This window comes from Schistocerca cancellata, chromosome 9, assembly GCF_023864275.1.
Source record: "Schistocerca cancellata isolate TAMUIC-IGC-003103 chromosome 9, iqSchCanc2.1, whole genome shotgun sequence".
Taxonomy (NCBI): Eukaryota; Metazoa; Arthropoda; class Insecta; order Orthoptera; family Acrididae; genus Schistocerca; species Schistocerca cancellata.
In genome coordinates, this window is record NC_064634.1 from 83,439,070 (window position 1) to 83,458,294 (window position 19,225).

The 19,225-nt window shown below is 42.2% G+C and overlaps 1 protein-coding gene across 1 annotated transcript in view; it reads right to left on the reverse strand.

The window, feature by feature from the left end:
* LOC126101198 (zinc finger protein 780B-like) overlaps window positions 1–19,225 on the reverse strand; it is a 128,539-nt gene that overhangs the window by 20,722 nt on the left and 88,592 nt on the right. The window contains exons 10-11 of the mRNA XM_049911893.1: window positions 16,242–16,484; window positions 16,010–16,151 (exon numbers count right to left, since the gene is read on the reverse strand). Coding sequence (XP_049767850.1) covers window positions 16,010–16,151; window positions 16,242–16,484 — 385 coding nt within the window. The remainder of the gene's footprint in view (window positions 1–16,009; window positions 16,152–16,241; window positions 16,485–19,225) is intronic.

The window sequence follows — 19,225 nt, forward strand, 5'->3', positions numbered from 1 at the left end:
CGGAGTGTGGAATGTCAGATCCCTTAATCTGGCAGGTAGGTTAGAAAATTTAAAAAGGGAAATGGATAGGTTAAAGTTAGATACAGTGGGAATTAGTGAAGTTCGGTGGCAGGAGGAACAAGACTTTTGGTCAGGTGAATACAGGGTTACAAATACACAATCAAATAGGGGTATTGCAGGAGTAGGTTTAATAATGAATTTTTAAAAAAAATAGGAGTGCAGGTAAGCTACTACAAACAGCATAGTGAACGCATTATTGTGGTCAAGATAGACACGAAGCCCACGCCTACTACAGTAGTACAAGTTTATATGCCAACTAGCTCTGCAGATGACGAAGAAATTGAAGAAATGTATGATGAAATAAAAGAAATTATTCAGATAGTGAAGGGAGACGAAAATTTAATAGTCATGGGTGACTGGAATTTGGTAGTAGGAAAAGGGCGAGAGGAAACTTAGTAGGTGAATATGGATTGGGGGCTAAGAAATGAAAGAGGAAGCCACGTAGTAGAATTTTACAGAGAGCATAACTTAATCATAGCTAACACTTCGTTCAAGAATCATAAAAGAAGGTTGTATACATGGAAGAAGCCTGGAGATACAGACAGGTTTCACATAGATTATATAATGGTAAGACAGAGATTTAGGAACCAGGTTTTAAAATGTAAGACATTTCCAGGGGCAGATGTGGACTCTGACCACAATCTATTGGTTATGAACTGCAGATTAAAACTGAAGAAACTGCAAAAAGGTGGGAATTTAAGGAGATGGGATCTGGATAAACTGACTAAACCAGAGGTTGTACAGAGTTTCAGGGACAGCATTAGGGAACAATTGACAGGAATGGGGGAAAGAAATACAGTAGAAGAAGAATGGGTAGCTTTGAGGGATGGAGTAGTGAAGGCAGCAGAGGATCAAGTAGGTAAAAAGATGAGGGCTAGTACAAATCCTTGGGTGACAGAAGAAATATTGAATTTAACTGATGAAAGGAGAAAATATAAAAATGCAGTAAATGAAGCAGGCAAAAAGGAATACAAACGTCTCAAAAATGAGATCGACAGGAAGTGTAAAATGGCTAAGCAAGGATGGCTAGAGGACAAATGTAAGGATGTAGAGGCTTATCTCAGTAGGGGTACGATAGATACTGCCTACAGGAAACTTAAAGAGACCTTTGGAGAAAAGAGAACCACTTGTATGAATATCAAGAGCTCAGATGGAAACCCAGTTCTAAGCAAAGAAGGGAAAGCAGAAATGTGGAAGGAGTATATAGAGGGTCTATACAAGGGCGATGTACTTGAGGACAATATTATGGAAATGGAACAGGATGAAGATGAAATGGGAGATACGATACTGCGTGAAGAGTTTGACAGAGCACTGAAAGACCTGAGTCGAAACAAGGCCCCGGGAGTAGACAACATTCCATTAGAACTACTGACAGCCTTGGGAGAGCCAGACCTGACAAAACTCTACCGTCTGGTGAGCAAGATGTATGAGACAGGCGAAATACCCTCAGACTTCAAGAAGAATATAATAATTCCAATCCCAAAGAAAGCAGGTGTTGACAGATGTGAAAATTACTAAACTATCAGTTTAATAAGTCACGGCTGCAAAATACTAATACGAATTCTTTACAGACGAATGGAAAAACTAGTAGAAGCCGACCTCGGGGAAGATTAGTTTGGATTCCGTAGAAATATTGGAACACGAGAGGCAATACTGACCCAACGACTTATCTTAGAAGCTAGATTAAGGAAAGACAAACCTACATTTCTAGCATTTGTAGACTTAGAGAAAGCTTTTGACAATGTTGGCTGGAATACTCTCTTTCAAATTCTAAAGGTGGCAGGGGTAAAATACAGGGAGCGAAAGGCTATTTACAATTTGTACAGAAACCAGATGGCAGTTATAAGAGTCGAGGGGCATGAAAGGGAAGCAGTGGTTGGGAAGGGAGTGAGACATGGTTGTAGCCTCTCCCCGATGTTATTCAATCTATATATTGAGCAAGCAGTGAAGGAAACAAAAGAAAAATTCGGAGTAGGTATTAAAATCCATGGAGAAGAAATAAAAACTTTGAGGTTCGCCGATAAAATTGTAATTCTGTCAGAGACAGCAAAGGACTTGGAAGAGCAGTTGAACGGAATGGATTGTGTCTTGAAAGGAGGATATAAGATGAACATCAACAAAAGCAAAACGAGGATAATGGAATGTAGTCGAATCAAGTCAGGTGATGCTGAGGGAATTAGATTAGGAAATGAGACACTTAAAGTAGTAAAGAAGTTTTGCTATTTGGGAAGCAAAATAGCTGATGATGGTCGAAGTAGAGAGGATATAAAATGTAGACTGGCAATGGCAAGGAAAGCGTTTCTGAAGAAGTGAAATTTGTTAACATCGAGTGTAGATTTAAGTGTCAGGAAGTAGTTTCTGAAAGTATTTGTATGGAGTGTAGCCATGTATGGAAGTGAAACATGGACGATAAATAGTTGGACAAGAAGAGAATAGAAGATTTCGAAACATGGTGCTACAGAAGAATGCTGAAGATTAGATGGGTAGATCACATAACTAATGAGGAGTTATTGAATAGGATTGGGGAGAAGAGAAGTTTGTGGCACAACTTGACTAGAAGGGATCGGTTGGTAGGACAGGTTCTGAGGCATCAAGGGATCACCAATTTAGTATTGGAGGGCAGCATGGAGGGTAAAAATCGTAGAGGGAGACCAAGATATGAATACACCAAGCAGATTCAGAAGGATGTAGGTTGCAGCAGGTACTGGGAATGAAGAAGCTTGCACAGGATAGAGTAGCGTGGAGAGCTGCATCAAACCAGTCTCAGGACTGAAGACCACAACAATAACAACAACAACAATGTTAAATCACTGATAAACAGACATCAGTATGAACAATTAATTTTTCAAATTGCTATAGTTAAGCCATAAAATATTAAAGATGCTGTTCAGCATATATTCGCACTTGTGAATAAAGTTTTCTGCACTAATTAATTCTTTCAGTTTTAATCCTTCTTACAAAATTATGTAACACACACACACACACACACACACACACACACACACACACACACACACACACACAAACACACAAACGCAACTTGCACACACATTTGCAGTCTCAGAGAGCTGTGTATGTGTGTCTACTGCTGACAAAGGCCTTAATAGACGAAAGCTTTAATTGTGTGAATCTCTTTATTGTGCCTATCGCGACTCAGCATCTCCGCTACATGGTGAATGGCAACTTTCCTTCTCTAATATCACTCATGAACATGTACACTGATGAGCCAAAACATTATGACCACCTGCTTAATAGCATGTTTGTCCATCTCTGGAACAAAATACATCATTGATTCTGTATATCAGGCATACGACAGTTTGTTGGTAGGTTTGTGGAGGTATGTGGCATTGATGTCTGTGCACACGTCGTGTAATTCACATAGATACCGCACCACTGATTTGTGTACATGGTGATGGCGCCCAATAGTGACCCAGATGGATTCCATAGGATTTACATCAGGTGAATTTGGGTCACCAAGACATCAACGCGAGTTCACTATAATGCTCCTCAAACCACTGCAGCACAGCTCTGGCTCCAAGATATGGGCAATTGTACTGCTCAAAGATGACATCACTGTCAGGGAAGACATCAAGTTTGAAGGGAAGCAGGTGGTTCACAGCTGTCAGCCTGTCTTCGGTTACTACCATAGGTCCCATACAAGTGCAGGAGAATGTCCCCACAGGATTCTTCCACAGCATAATACTGCTCCTACCAGTCTGCATCCGTTGTGCACAGCACGTTTTGAGTCACCACTCATCTCGATGATAGTAATTGTGGAGATGACCATCAACCTAGTATAGCGAACATGTGATTCACCTGAAGAGCTGACAAGTTTCCACTGATTGACAGTGGAATACGGATAGTCCCATGCCCACTGCAATTTTAATTGTTGATGTCGTTGGGTCAACATGTGAACATATAGGAGTGATCTGCTGCGAAGCTCCATGTTCAATAATGCATGATGAACGGTGTGCTCAAAAACACTTGTGCGTGCATCAGTATTGTTCTCTTTCGGCAGAGATGCCATAGATCACCATCTATCCTACTTTACAGAGCAGACAAGCCTCCAAACCCCACATTCGGTGAAGAGTCATGGACATCCAACCATTTAGTGCCTAGTGGTAGTTTCATTGTCCTTCAAGCTCTTTCTGTAGATGCTTAAAACAGTAGTACACAAAAATTTGACCAGCTTCGCCGTTTTCGAGATATTCGTTCACAGGCTCTGTGTAACACAGATCCACCCTTTGTCACAGTCTCTTGCCTCAATGGATTTTCCCACTTACAGCCCATATCTTCACTAGAGTGATCCCCTGTCTGTGTCTGCTGCACTTACATACTTTTGTTAATGCGTCACATGTCCGCAACGCCACCAGGTGGCATCCAATGTCGCAGTGGAAAATGGTAATAATGTTTCAGCTGATCAGTGTATATGGTAATGCACCCAAAAAGAGAGAGATTCAGTGGCTTCATAGTGACGTTAAGTATGAGTGGCAAAAGTAAGTTTTGAAAAGACTAAATTTTGGTACAAAGTATGGTACGAGTTCAATATATAAAGTACACAAAAGCATCATTGAATCTGATTTAATATTTTGTTGTTCACTTTAATCCTTTCCCGCTGGAAGAACAGTACTATTTCACCAGTGTGTGGGGAATTTGCCTCTAAGCCAGATACAGCTAAAAACTGAGAAAGTAATTTTTCCAGTCTGCACCCAAGTGTTGGATCCTTCGATTATGGATCACGTTAGGATCTGGGGCCATGTCATGAGATGAGCCAATGGCACAAAGGAGTTCCTCCTCTGTAAATGGTCATTATATGTCCCTAACAGGGTACAGAAGAGCTGGAAGGTGTCCTTTGTCCAAGTGTCTGAAAGTGGGAGATCACCATAAAGTGAATAACAAAATGTTCCACGTACACCTGAGAGGAGGAAAAGGCACAGTCAGGCAGCAGCAGCCAGCAGAGGCAGACATAAAAACACGGAAGTAACCGATTTTGTGACACTTATGAGTTCCTAGCCAGGAGTGAATTTTATAATATCATCTGTGTGCTTTAATAGTTCATAGCTTCTTGAGTTAATTTAATATCTAATAGCCACAGTTCTTGCATTTCCGTTTGTGTCGGAAAGTAAATAGGTTTCATGACATATCACAAGTTACTAATCAGGGGCAAATTATTTAGTTTCATCTGAGTGTTTCGGTAGTTAGGTTTTTGAATCTCTGCATATTAATCTAATTTAACAGACACAGTTCCTGTGTTTTCATTACTGTCTACAGTAGAGTTCCGCAGCACATGCCAATAGTACGTTTATCTGGGTAGTTTAGTTTTCCATGGTCTTTAGTACAGATAGGGACTGTGATGGTTGTGTGCAGATTTGAGCCGAGATGGTGACACTTCGCTCTCAGCTCCAAAGTGTTTAATTGCTTCGGTTACACAGCTTGAGGGTGCAGTGGATGGGCACCACTGTTGTGGGTAGGCTGTGGGAATCCAATGTCCGAGTCCTCCGATCGGTCCTCACTGGTGGCCAATCCAGTTACTGCTCACACTTAGGTTGACCCCTCACCTGTGACTGAGTGGGAGATCGCCCCGGGGCATAGCAGGGGGCTGCACATCAGGCCTCCCTGGTTAGTCTGACAAACAGGTTCCATGTGCTGTCTGTGGCTGACACATCGCTGAGGTAGATGCCATCACGTGTCCTGTTTCAGAGGAAACCTCTCAGCCCGCAAAATCCGGACAACCACAGAGGATGGGATTGTAGATATTTGGGAGCTCCAATGTTGGGCACATTAAGGGGCCCCTTATGGACATGGCCTGCCAATAAGGGGAAGGAAGCCAATGTGTACTCTGTGTGCATACCAGTTGGAGTCATAGAAGACGTGGAATGGGTCCTCACAGATGCCATGAAGAACACAGGGTGCAGCCAACTGCAGATGGTGGTTCCGTCGGTACCAATGATGTGTGTTACTTTGGATCGGAAGAGATTCTCTCTGGTTTCAAGCGGCTAACAGAAATGGTAAAGGCTGCCAGTCTTGCTTGCGAGATGAAAGCAGAACTGACCATTTGCAGCATAGTCGACAGGACAGATTGCTAACCCCTGACACAGAGCCAAGTGGAGTGTCTGAATCAGAGGCTCAGACAGTTCTGCAACTGTGTAGGCTGCAGATTCCTCAACTTGCGCCAAAGGGTGGTTGGAATTTGGGTTCCACTGAATAGGTCAAGAGGCAGCTAGACAAGTACCAGGGGGTGTGCAGCATGGACTGGGCAGTTTTTTAGGTTAGAGGGTCTTCGGAAAACACAAGAAGGGCTTCAGTCAGAAAGGCTGCAGCCCGAACACAGGAAGAATGTAGATACAGGAACCATTGGTCTGTAAAAGTTGTAAACTGTCATAACTTTGTTAGGGAAGTACCAGAGCTCCAAGCACTAATACACTCCTGGAAATGGAAAAAAGAACACATTGACACCGGTGTGTCAGACCCACCATACTTGCTCCGGACACTGCGAGAGGGCTGTACAAGCAATGATCACACGCACGGCACAGCGGACACACCAGGAACCGCGATGTTGGCCGTCGAATGGCGCTAGCTGCGCAGCATTTGTGCACCGCCGCCGTCAGTGTCAGCCAGTTTGCCGTGGCATACGGAGCTCCATCGCAGTCTTTAACACTGGTAGCATGCCGCGACAGCGTGGACGTGAACCGTATGTGCAGTTGACGGACTTTGAGCGAGGGCGTATAGTGGGCATGCGGGAGGCCGGGTGGACGTACCGCCGAATTGCTCAACACGTGGGGCGTGAGGTCTCCACAGTACATCGATGTTGTCGCCAGTGGTCGGCGGAAGGTGCACGTGCCCGTCGACCTGGGACCGGACCGCAGCGACGCACGGATGCACGCCAAGACCGTAGGATCCTACGCAGTGCCGTAGGGGACCGCACCGCCACTTCCCAGCAAATTAGGGACACTGTTGCTCCTGGGGTATCGGCGAGGACCATTCGCAACCGTCTCCATGAAGCTGGGCTACGGTCCCGCACACCGTTAGGCCGTCTTCCGCTCATGCCCCAACATCGTGCAGCCCGCCTCCAGTGGTGTCGCGACAGGCGTGAATGGAGGGACGAATGGAGACGTGTCGTCTTCAGCGATGAGAGTCGCTTCTGCCTTGGTGCCAATGATGGTCGTATGCGTGTTTGGCGCCGTGCAGGTGAGCGCCACAATCAGGACTGCATACGACCGAGGCACACAGGGCCAACACCCGGCATCATGGTGTGGGGAGCTATCTCCTACACTGGCCGTACACCACTGGTGATCGTCGAGGGGACACTGAATAGTGCACGGTACATCCAAACCGTCATCGAACCCATCGTTCTACCATTCCTAGACCGGCAAGGGAACTTGCTGTTCCAACAGGACAATGCACGTCCGCATGTATCCCGTGCCACCCAACGTGCTCTAGAAGGTGTAAGTCAACTACCCTGGCCAACAAGATCTCCGGATCTGTCCCCCATTGAGCATGTTTGGGACTGGATGAAGCGTCGTCTCACGCGGTCTGCACGTCCAGCACGAACGCTGGTCCAACTGAGGTGCCAGGTGGAAATGGCATGGCAAGCCGTTCCACGGGACTACATCCAGCATCTCTACGATCATCTCCATGGGAGAATAGCAGCCTGCATTGCTGCGAAAGGTGGATATACACTGTACTAGTGCCGACATTGTGCATGCTCTGTTGCCTGTGTCTATGTGCCTGTGGTTCTGTCAGTGTGATCATGTGATGTATCTGACCCCAGGAATGTGTCAATAAAGTTTCCCCTTCCTGGGACAATGAATTCGCGGTGTTCTTATTTCAATTTCCAGGAGTGTAGAAAGCACTGATGCTCAAATTGTTATAGGCACTAAAAGCTGGCTGAAACAGGAGATAAGCTCACCCGAAATTTTTACAAAGAACCTAACGGTGTTCCAAATTGATAGGCTAATCACAGATGGTGGTGGCATGTTTGTTGCTGTTAGAAGTAGATAGTTCTTGTGGGTTAGTAAGAGCAGAGGTCATTGTTGGCAACCAGAATATAATAATTGGATCCTTTTACCGACCTCCCAATTCAGATGATACAAATGCTGAAAGGTTCAAAGAAACTTGAGTTTGATTTCATACACATACCCGACACATATGATTGTAGCTGGTGGCGACTTTAATTTACCCTCAATATGTTGGCAAAAATACATGTTTAATTCCAGAGGTCCACATAAAACATCATCTGAAATTGTGTTAACTGCATTCTCTGAAAATTATTTCGGGCAGTTAGTTCATGAGCCCACGCGAATAGCACTCGGTTGTGAAACCACACTTTACCTCCTAGCAACAAATAATCCCAAGTTAATAATGAGCATCAAAATGGATACAGGGATTAGTGAACACTGGTTTATTGTAGCGAGACTGAATATTGTAACCCCCAAATCCTCCAAAAATAAATGAAAAATATACGTATTCAAAAAAGCAGATAAAAATTCACTTGATGCCTTCCTGAGAGACAATCTCCACTCCTTTCAAATTAACAATATAAGTGTAGACCAGATGTGGCTTGAATTCAAAGAAATAGTATCGGCAGCAAGTGCGAGATTTATACCAAATAAATTAACAAACGATGGAGCTGATCCTCCTTGGTACACAAAACGGGTTAGAACATTGTTGCAGAAACAACAAAACAAACATTCAACAAAACAAACATTCCAAATTTAAACGGACACAAAATCCCCAAGATTGGGGATCTTTTACAGAAGCTCGAAATTTAGCATGGACTTCAATGCGAGATGCTTGTAATAGTTTCCATGACGATAATTTGTCTCAAAACCTGACATAAAATCCAAAGAGATTCTGGTCATATGTGAAGTTGCTTGCGGCAAGACACACTCAATGCCTTCTCTGCACAATAGCAATGGAGATACTATTGAATACAGTGCTCCCAAAGCAGAGTTTCTAAACACATCCTTCCAAAATGCCTTCAAAAAGAAGACAATATTCCATAAATTGAATCAACAACAGCTGCCAACATGAGTAACATAGAAGTAAATGTCCTGGGAGTAGTGAAGCAACTTTAATCACTTAATAAAAGCAAGTCTTCTGGTCTAGATTGTATACCGATAAGGTTCCTTTCAGAGTACACTGATGCAATAGCTCCATGCTTAACAATCATATACAACAGTTCACTCAACGAAGAAGCCGTACCCAAAGACTGGAAAGTTGCACAGGTCACACCAATATTCAACGAAGGTAGTAGGAGTAATCCACTAAATTACAGGCCCATGTCATTAATGTTGATATGCAGCAGGATTTTGGAACATATATTGTGTTCGAACATTATGAATTACCTCAAAGAAAATTGTCTACTGACACACAGTCAACGTGGATTTAGAAAACATCGTTCTTGTGGAACACAACTAGCTCTTTCCTTGCATGAAGTGTTGAGTGCTACTGACAACAGATATCAGATTGATTCTGTATGTCTGGATTTGTGGAAGGCTTTTCACACAAGCGACTTGTAGTGAAATTGCATGCTTATGGAATATCGTCTCAGTAATGTGACTTGATTCGTGATTTCCTGTCAGAGAGGTCACAGTTCGTGGTAACTGATAGAAAGTCATCGAGTAAAACAGAAGTGATTTCTGGCATTCCCTAAAGTAGTGACATATGCCTTTTGCACTTCCTTATCTATACAAACAATTTGGGAGACAATCTGAGCAGCCGTCTTAGGCTACTTGCAGATGACGCTCTCATTTATTGACTAATAAAGTCATCAGAAGATTAAAACAAATTGCAAAACTATTCAGAAAAAATATTTGTATGTTGCAAAAATAGGGAATTGACCCTAAATAACGAGAAGTGTGAGGTCATCCACACAAGTGCTAAAAGGAATCCGTTAACCTTTGGTTACAGGATAAATCGGCCAAATCCCGTAAGTTCAACCAAATACCTAGGAATACAATTACAAACTACAAATTTGAAGGAACGCATAGAAAATGTTGTGGGGAAGGCTAACCAAAGATTGCATTTTACTGGCAGGACACTTAAAAAACATAACAGATCTACTGAGGAGACTGCCTACCATACATTTGTCCGTCCTCTTTTAGAGTACTACTGCACGGTGTGGGATCCTTACCAGATAGGATTGAGGTAGTACATTGAAAAAGTTCAAAAAATGACAAAACATTTTGCATTACAACGAAATAGGGGAGAGAGTGTCACTGACATGATACAGGATATGGGTTGGACATCATTAAAACAAAGGCGTTTTTCTTTCCTGCAGAATCTTCTCATGAAATTCCAGTCACCAACTTTCTCCTCCGAATGTGAAAATATTTTGTTGACACCAACTTACATAGCGAAAAATGATCACCATGATAAAAAAGGGGAATCAGAGCTCATATGGAAAGATATAGGCGTTCATTCTTTCTGCGCGCTATACGAGATTGGAATAATAGGGAACTGTGAAGGTGGTTCGATGAACCCTCTACCAGGCACTTAAATGTGATTTGCAGAGTACCCATGTAAACGTAGATGTTGATCATTCTGAGCATTCTTATTTCTGTGTTTGCTTAAAAAAATAGAATCTTGCAAGAAGGCGATCTAAGATTATGAGACTGATCACTGTCAAAGAGCTCATCGGTGGTCTCCAATTAACACCACTGGAATGCAGAGGCCGAAGTAGCAAATCACAATCCATTGTCTTCACTTGCCATTTACGTGCTGAGTAGGGTGTTGTAATGGGATATATGACTGCTGCACCTGCCAGAATCTCCTCCACCTTGGATTTCTTCATTAATTTTTCTTTTAAACTTTTAGAGGTTTCACAGGTCTGCACAGACTTGTCTAATTTAAGACTAGGAACAGAAGAAGTGAAGGTGGCTCTTCAGCCTGCAGCCCACAGTTCCTCCAGCTGCTGGACAAAGTTAGGTTGTGTGTCCACACATCTCCCAGATGAGAGTTACACAGACTGAGTCCTATCCAAGAATGGAATGGAAAAGGAATGCTTCTCCAGCTGTTGATGGGGAATTGGGGCACCTCAGTGTTGGTCAGAGAAGGACAGTAAGATGGTACACTTAGCCTCAGATCGAGGGGCTTTCACGACTGTGTAGCAATCAGTTCATGTCATCTGGATTGGCACAAGGTTTTTCCCGCAACTGTTGTGAAACTGGATAATAATAATAATAATAATAATAATAATAATAATAATAATAATCTATACTAACAATAAAACTAAAACTGTCGTGTCTGTCTGAACACGCTAATCTCCAAAACGACTTTACGAATTTTCACGGGGTTTTCATAGGTAACTCGAGTATCACTTCAGGTAATGTACAGGCTTTATTTCATCAAAATTGAATCACAGACAAAACACACGTTTTAAATTAAAGTTTTAGTAGTCTGCTCAGCTTACTAGTTCAGATGTTTACTTAATGATGGCGTGGTACACCAAAGAACCAACAGAGGGCACTGTTAGCTATTTTCAGAAGTTTGCATTAGACACATAATTTAGTGCTCTGCAAATCTTATCTTTACAAACACAAAATAATATAGTATAGCGGAGATGCTAAATCACAGATAGGCACAACAAAAAGACTGTCATAGATAAACTTCCATAGACAACGCACGACCCCCCCCCCCCCACACACACACACACACACACACACACACACACACAACTGCAGTCTCTAGCACCTGAAGCCAACTGTGTGGCTTCAGCTGCCAGTAACTGCAGTCTCACGTGTGTGTATGTGTGTGTGTGTGTGTGTGTGTGTGTAAAAGTTCCCAACGTGATTACGGCTGCATGACGGGAATTAACAGACTCGGAACACGGGATGGTAATTGGAGCTAGATGCATGAAATATTCCATTTCAGAAATTGTTAGGCAATTCAATATTCTGAGCTTCACAGTGTCAAGAGTGTGCCGATAATATCAAATTTCAGGCATTACCTTTCACCCCAGACAACACAGTGGCCGATGGCCTTCACTTAATGACCCAGAGCAGCGGTGTTTCCATAGAGTTGTCAGTGCTAACAGACAACCGTGAAATAACCACAGAAATTAATGTTGGACATATGACAAACGTGTCCATTAGGACAGTGTGGTGAAATATGGCATCAACAGACTATGGCAGCAGACGAAAAACACGAGAGCCTTCGTTAACAGCTCAACATTGCCCACAGCGTATGTCCTGGGCTCATGACTATATCAGTTGGACCCTAGGTGACTGAAAAACCATGGCCCAGTCAGGTGAGTCCCAATTTCAGTTGGAAAGGGCTGATGATAGGGTTCAAGTGTGATGCAGACCCCACGAAGCGATGGACCAAAGTTGTCAGCAAGGCACTGTGCAAGCTGGTGGCGGCTCCATAATGGTGTGAGCTGTGTTTACATGGAACAGACTGGGTCCTGGTCCAACTAAACCACACTCCGACAGAAAATGGTTGCATTCAGCTATGTGGGGACCATTTGCAGCCATTCATGGACTTCATGTTTCCAAACAACAATGTGCCATGTCACTGGGCCACAACTGTTCACGATTGGTTTCAAGAACATTCTTGATAGTTCAAGCGAACTATTTCGACACCCAGATCTTCCGACATGAATCCCATCAAAAATATATGGGACATAATCAAGAGAACAGTACATGCACAAAATACTGCACCTATAACACTTTCGCTATTATGGGTGGCTATAGACACAGCATGACTCAATATGTCTGCAGGGGCTTCTAACAATTTTTCGGTCCATGTCATGTCGAGTTGCTGCAATACACCAAGCAAAAGGAGGTCCAACACAAAATTCGGAGGTATGCCAAGACTTTTGCCACATCAGTGTATATGAATCTGAAACATTAACATTGGTCATGGACTGGTAAAGTGCACTAGAAAGTATCAAGAAAATGGAGAGAAGAATCATCAGAAAAATGCTAGGGCCCAATAAAACAGAAGAAAGCTACAAACTGCAGGGCAGACAATACACCAAACAGATATCTAACACAGTACAGGACATGAATACATGTTGACCGAAATTTTATGGGCATACCAAGAGTATGCTGGACACCAGACAAACTAAACATATCTAGGAGTACACAGAAAACATTAAGAATACGAAATGGATTGCCACAGCCCGAGAAAGACCTGAAGGATGTTGCCACAACAGCCATGTACAAAATGACAGAAAGGCATTCAAGCACAAAGTACTCAAGTGGAAAGTGAACCAAGGTATAACTTGATTGGATGATTCAGATGACAGAAGAACAGCACCTGGTAAAATCTCACCTGAAGTAGATGCTTCATGTGGTCCGCCAGTGGCCTACACTTGTATAATAATAATAATAATAATAATAATAATAATAATAATGTGAAGACATTTGTATTTTTTTGTCAATGAACTACAATAATTGATCAAAGATTTTATGTTCTTGGATTGTCTGTAACTTCTTGTAAATAGGACACAATGGCATATGGCAGGTGTGCCTGTCCTTACAGATGGCAAGTTGTGGCATGGACACGTCTTCCATCATGCTGAGTATGTCTGCAATTCCCACAGGCTGGTTCACTGGTACATCAAGATGATATAAGTCCCACACAGACGTACTTATAGCGCCATATAGTGGTGGTACATAGGATCTGATATCACCATAAAAATAGTTGAAGAGTGTAAATGTTAAATGTTCTAAGTGCCGGCATTTATCACAAAATGGGTTTCCAGTGCTACTGTGTTCTCGGTACTCTGTTGCTTGACCCTAGACTTGCTCCAAGTGTCGAATTATGGAGAAAATGTTTCAAACATTCTTACCAAATGGTGCAAACTTTGAAAAAAGCAGTGCTTCTCAATGGAGTTCGAACTGCCATGCGCCGAGGTCTCATCCATCTAGCCTGAGACAATTCAAAGAGATGACAATTTTTGGTGAATTGACACACCTTTTTGAGCTGCAACAGAGATTTTGCAACTAAAGAGAAATGGTGAAAGGTTAGGACAGCCTTTGTTCCACAATGGCTTATTGTGTCAGTTACAACTATGAACCCATTCCAAGTAAATCCAGTGCACCCAACTGACTTTACTTCAAAGATGCTGCTGAAACACTGTTGCCAATGCAGGGGTGTGTGACCACATTGTCTCATACTCAACCATCTCAAATAGCTATATAAGAATACTTATTCTGAAATGGAAGTATGAAAATATGTCAAAGTATTCAAACAAGGAAAGAACATGTATGTCATGTCACACTTCATCTGAAAGACCAGTCATGTTTATCAGTTGCAACACAAAGACCTATTAAGAATGTTGCAATTTCTTTCTCAACAGCATAGGGAGTTTTACAGTAAACTCGGGGACATCTGATCCCAAGAATGGAAGAAACAGATGTCAATACTGAGAGATATTTACTTGAATTTAATTTTGTTATTCTCTTATCAAAAAATTTAAAAGAAAGTAGAAATGGTTGTTTTGAGTACAGTTCTAGCACTTAAAATATTACTGCTGCATTTTTGTATTTGTATTATCACAACTAAAATGTTGTGCCTCTGTATTAACAGCATTTTCAACAAAGACTTTCTTACTGCCACTTAGAAACAGTCAGTTTCCTGGAATGGGACTTCAATAATTCTTAATAAATTATTCATTTTTTCATTTGTCTCATTATTTTTTACAGTGATGAGGTAGACAGCATAATTGCGTGGTATCAGAATACTTTCTCAATTTTTTGATACAAATAAGGTATGTACAATAAGCATACACTGTTTTCTGATTCCCCTGATTTAGCACTCGATTTTTTCCATTTCCACACTTCAATTATCTTCACCTTTTCTGGGAGCATGGCCTACTCAAATGATCCCTTGTCATTTCTATTATCCTATGGTCCCAGCTGAATATGGCGGATGAACTGTGCCCCTTGCCATTATAGGGTGTCATATAGTACTTCATCTGCTTGTATTCTAAATCAAGTCCCAGTGAAAGATAATGCCTTGTCATTTGTTTAAAGTGCTATGAGGAATAAAATAAACTGGAATACCGATCACAGAAGTACACGAAAGTAACACTCAAGACTCAGGGAGTCCGCTGTTTTGATAAGGAGGGAGGCTTTCCATGTCTTGTTCAACACTGCCACCTCTTCAAACTTATCTTTGATATGTTCCATGAAAAACTGAGATCTGGTCATTAGAAATGTCTCACCATCAGTTCTAGTGCAGATTAGGTACTGTCTCACAAAAGAGTCGTGCACCTCCTGAGGAGCATCATATCAGGACATTTGCAGACAGAAGATACCACACCATCTTACCCATAAACAGAAGGCTCAGGGCATGGAATTTCATCATCAGATGCTTAATAGGTTTAATTATGGCAGATCAAAGTTGATATTCAATAACCAACCATGCAGATACATACCTGTAACAATTTGACTCTGAGGCAAACTATATTTATGCATTTTAGCTTCCTAGATACAGTTTTCCAACTGAAGTAATAAGAGCAGATGACGTTCATCTTACAACACAGACCTGGCCTTATGTAATCTTTTCCTTATCCTAAAAGTGAAAAAACCACCTGATGGCATTTGTATTTGATCATAAGAAGCAGCTGTGTGTTTCTCAAGTATTCCTAAACAAGTTTCCCACTAAACACACATCAAGAGCCTTCACTAAGTGATGACTATTATTGGTGCTTACACCTTGAGGAAAAGTATTTTTAAATAGTGTGACAATTTACTTTCAGAAAAAAATGGAAATTTTCATTACTTTCTCAAAACTTCCATAAACACTGCTACAACAATGGCTGTGCAAGAAGTACAGATCAAATTAGGAATGAGGTATCCCTTAATCTAATTTCAGTAATCTGCAATTATATAAAGCTGAAGCAATTATTATTACAGGTATATTAGTTTGAGATCTGGTCTGTGAAGTGCTGCAGTCCAAAATGAAGAGATATAACATTTATCTAAAGCAAACTCACTTTGAACCATACTAATTTCTGTAGCGTGACTCTCTGACCCTTCCCTTTCTTCTGGCTTCCTTTCAGTTTCTACTATCATAATTTCTGGATCTAGTTGTTGTTGTTGTTGTTGTTGTTGTTGCTGCTGCTGCTGCTGCTGCTCCTGCACCAGCAACAAATAAGGTGTGAGTGTAATATCAGCATATGACAGAATAAAACATCAGTATCACTTTAAGTATGTGAAACCTTGTACCTCAGTGTTAGATGCAACCTCTCCCAAGGTCACTCCATTTTCATGTTTCTGTTCCTGTTTTTCAGCCTCAGAAGGCTCCATCAAGAAACGTACACAAGGGACACCTTCCCCATCTGACTTGCATACTATTACAACGCCATCAGCAAAACTAGTATCATGCCTGACACAGCTAACATCCTCTGACAGGGGAAGAGTCATTATATCAGCATATTCATGATCTATACCAGTATCTTTAATACGCACCTAGGACAAAATGAGAAAAAAGTCAATTCTATAACATTTAGTGACATGTGGTGAAATTACTAATATAAATTTTGAGTAAATACTACAATGTCATCAACATTAAAGCAAAGCAGTCAACACTCCAAAGATTGGTTTGGGCACCACAGTACTTTACCTTGGTGCTGTTGGAGTTGGTATTCCTTTGGCTTCCTCTGACCTTTGAATTAACCATTGTGTAACTTAGAATTTTCCACATCAACGAACATTACCAGAGGTGAAAGAAATGCCATATTATAGATAAAAATTATAGGACTGACCGGGGATTCAACCTGAGACCTTTGGATTTGTAGTCTGGCACTTTACCACTGAGCCACCGCCATCAACACATTTCTAGTCAAAACCACGAACATGGCATGCAGAAATAAAACTTTCAAGCAGCCATATCAGAATGAAAGAAGGGAGAGGGTGAGACACACCTACATCTATATTATTACTTAGCAATTCACACTGAAGTGTTTGGCAAAGAGCTCGTACAACTACTTTCAAACTATTTCTCTACCATTTCACTCTCAAGTAGTATATGCGGAAAATGAAGCTGTGAATCTTTTCCTGTGAGCTCTGATTACTCTTTTTCTTACCACAATAGTCATTTCTCCTTAGGTACGTGGGAATAAACAAAATATTATACATGTCTGGCATTGTGGCAACTGCTGGGAGCATTCTGAATTATTATATTATTCCGAAATATATAATGGCACCCTCCTGTGCCAACCTTTTTATGGGCCATCTAGAGATCTCCTAACCTCCCAAAACACAAACCCCCTAGTCTGGTTCAGGTTCATTGACAATATCTTCATGATCTGGACCCTGGGCCAAGACACCCTATCTCCATTCCTTTATAACCCCAACACCTTCTCTCCCATCCACTTCACATGGTCCTCCTCAACACAGCCTGCCATCTTCTTAGAAGTTGACCACCTCCTCTCTGGTGGCTCTGTCCAGATTAAACCCACCAACCACAACATTAACTTCGTTTTGACAACAGTCATCCCTTTCACACAAAAAAATCCCTCCAATATGGCCTGGCTATCTGGAGATGGTGTATCTGCAGTGATGGAAACTCCCTTGGTCAGTATGCTGAGGGTCTCACCACGGCCTTCACAGAGTGGCACAACCCCCAGAACCAGTCAGCAAACAGACCACCCATGTCATTTCCTCTCACCCCCCCCCCCCAAATCCTCCTACCACCCCCAAAAACCAGCCACAAAGTAGTGTCCCCTTCGTCACACAGTACCATCCCAGTATAGAATAACTGAACCACATCCTTCGCCAGGGTGTTGTAGTCCATCCCTAAGGGACACAGTCAAGTGGGGGTGCCCCAGATATCAGTGTTGGGGCCACTCCTGTTCATTATTTATAAAATGATATGCCCTCTAGCAGTAAGGGTAACTCTAAAATATTTCTGTTCGCTGATAGTAGTAAAGGATGTTGTGTGCAACATTGGCTCAATTTCAAATAGTGCAGTTCATGACCTAAGTTCATGGCTTGTAGAAAACAAACTAACACTAAATCACAGTAAGACTCAGTTTTTACAGTTTCTAACATACAATTCAACTAAACTTGACATTTTAATTTCACAGTATTGGAATATGATAACTGAAACGGAACAGTTCAAATTTCTAGGTGTTCAGATAGACAGTAAACTGTCGTGGAAAGCCCACATTCAGGATATGGTTCAAAGACTTAAATATGCCATTTTTACACTACTTGAACAGTATCTGAAGTGAGTGATCGTTCGACATGAAAATTAGTCTACTTTGCTTATTTTCATTCACTTATGTCATATGGAACTATATTTTGGAGTAACTCTTCCCATTCTAAAAGGATATTTTTGGCTCAGAAACGGGCGGTTAGGGCAATAAGTGGTGTAAGTTCATGAACCTCTTGTCGACCCCTGTTCACAAGTCTGCATTCATTGCACAGCTTTTTATATTGGTATGACCATCAATTAGCTGTCCACCAGGATGAACAGCCACTGCTGAACTGTGGCCACGAGCAAAGTAGACCATCCTGTGGCACACCATTCAGTCAGACGTAACACTCTCGATTTCAATGGCTGCTTCACTACCCGAGCCATCTAGACCCTTACCTCCACCACCAGCTTTTCTGTACTGCACAAATGGAAGTTATCCTTACAACATATTCTCCGTTCCCATAATTATCCTTGCCTCAACCTATGGTAACATACTGTCCCCACACCCTTCACCCAACAGTTTACACTCCCTCTGTCCTATCATCCCCTCCCTATTCTCATCTCCCATCCTGTTTATTTGCAGCCCTCTGCCAATGCAGCCACCCACCTTTCCCCACTCCTCGACCTATGTGTTCTTTTTTTTTCCCCACCTCCATGCCCCACAAGCTCCTGACACTGCACCTGTTGGCATTCTAGTCCCTGCACGTTCCAGACACTACAATCCCTTCCCCTTCCCTTTCTCCTTCCCCACCCCCTCCAGATTGCTGCTTGCATCCCACATGATGATGCATTCCGGCTCGAGATGCTGGAGGTGACAGTCATGTGTGTGTGTGGGGGGGGGGGGGGGGGGGAGGGGGAGGTAGGGGGGGGGGGTCACGCGCTGACAAAGGGGCGAAGGCTGTGGCCGAAAGCTACTTGTTAGTGTCTTTTAATTGTGCCAGTCTGCAACTTGACTTGTCTTCTTTGCAATAAGTATCAATTTGTCTTTTCCTAGATTGTTGATATTACT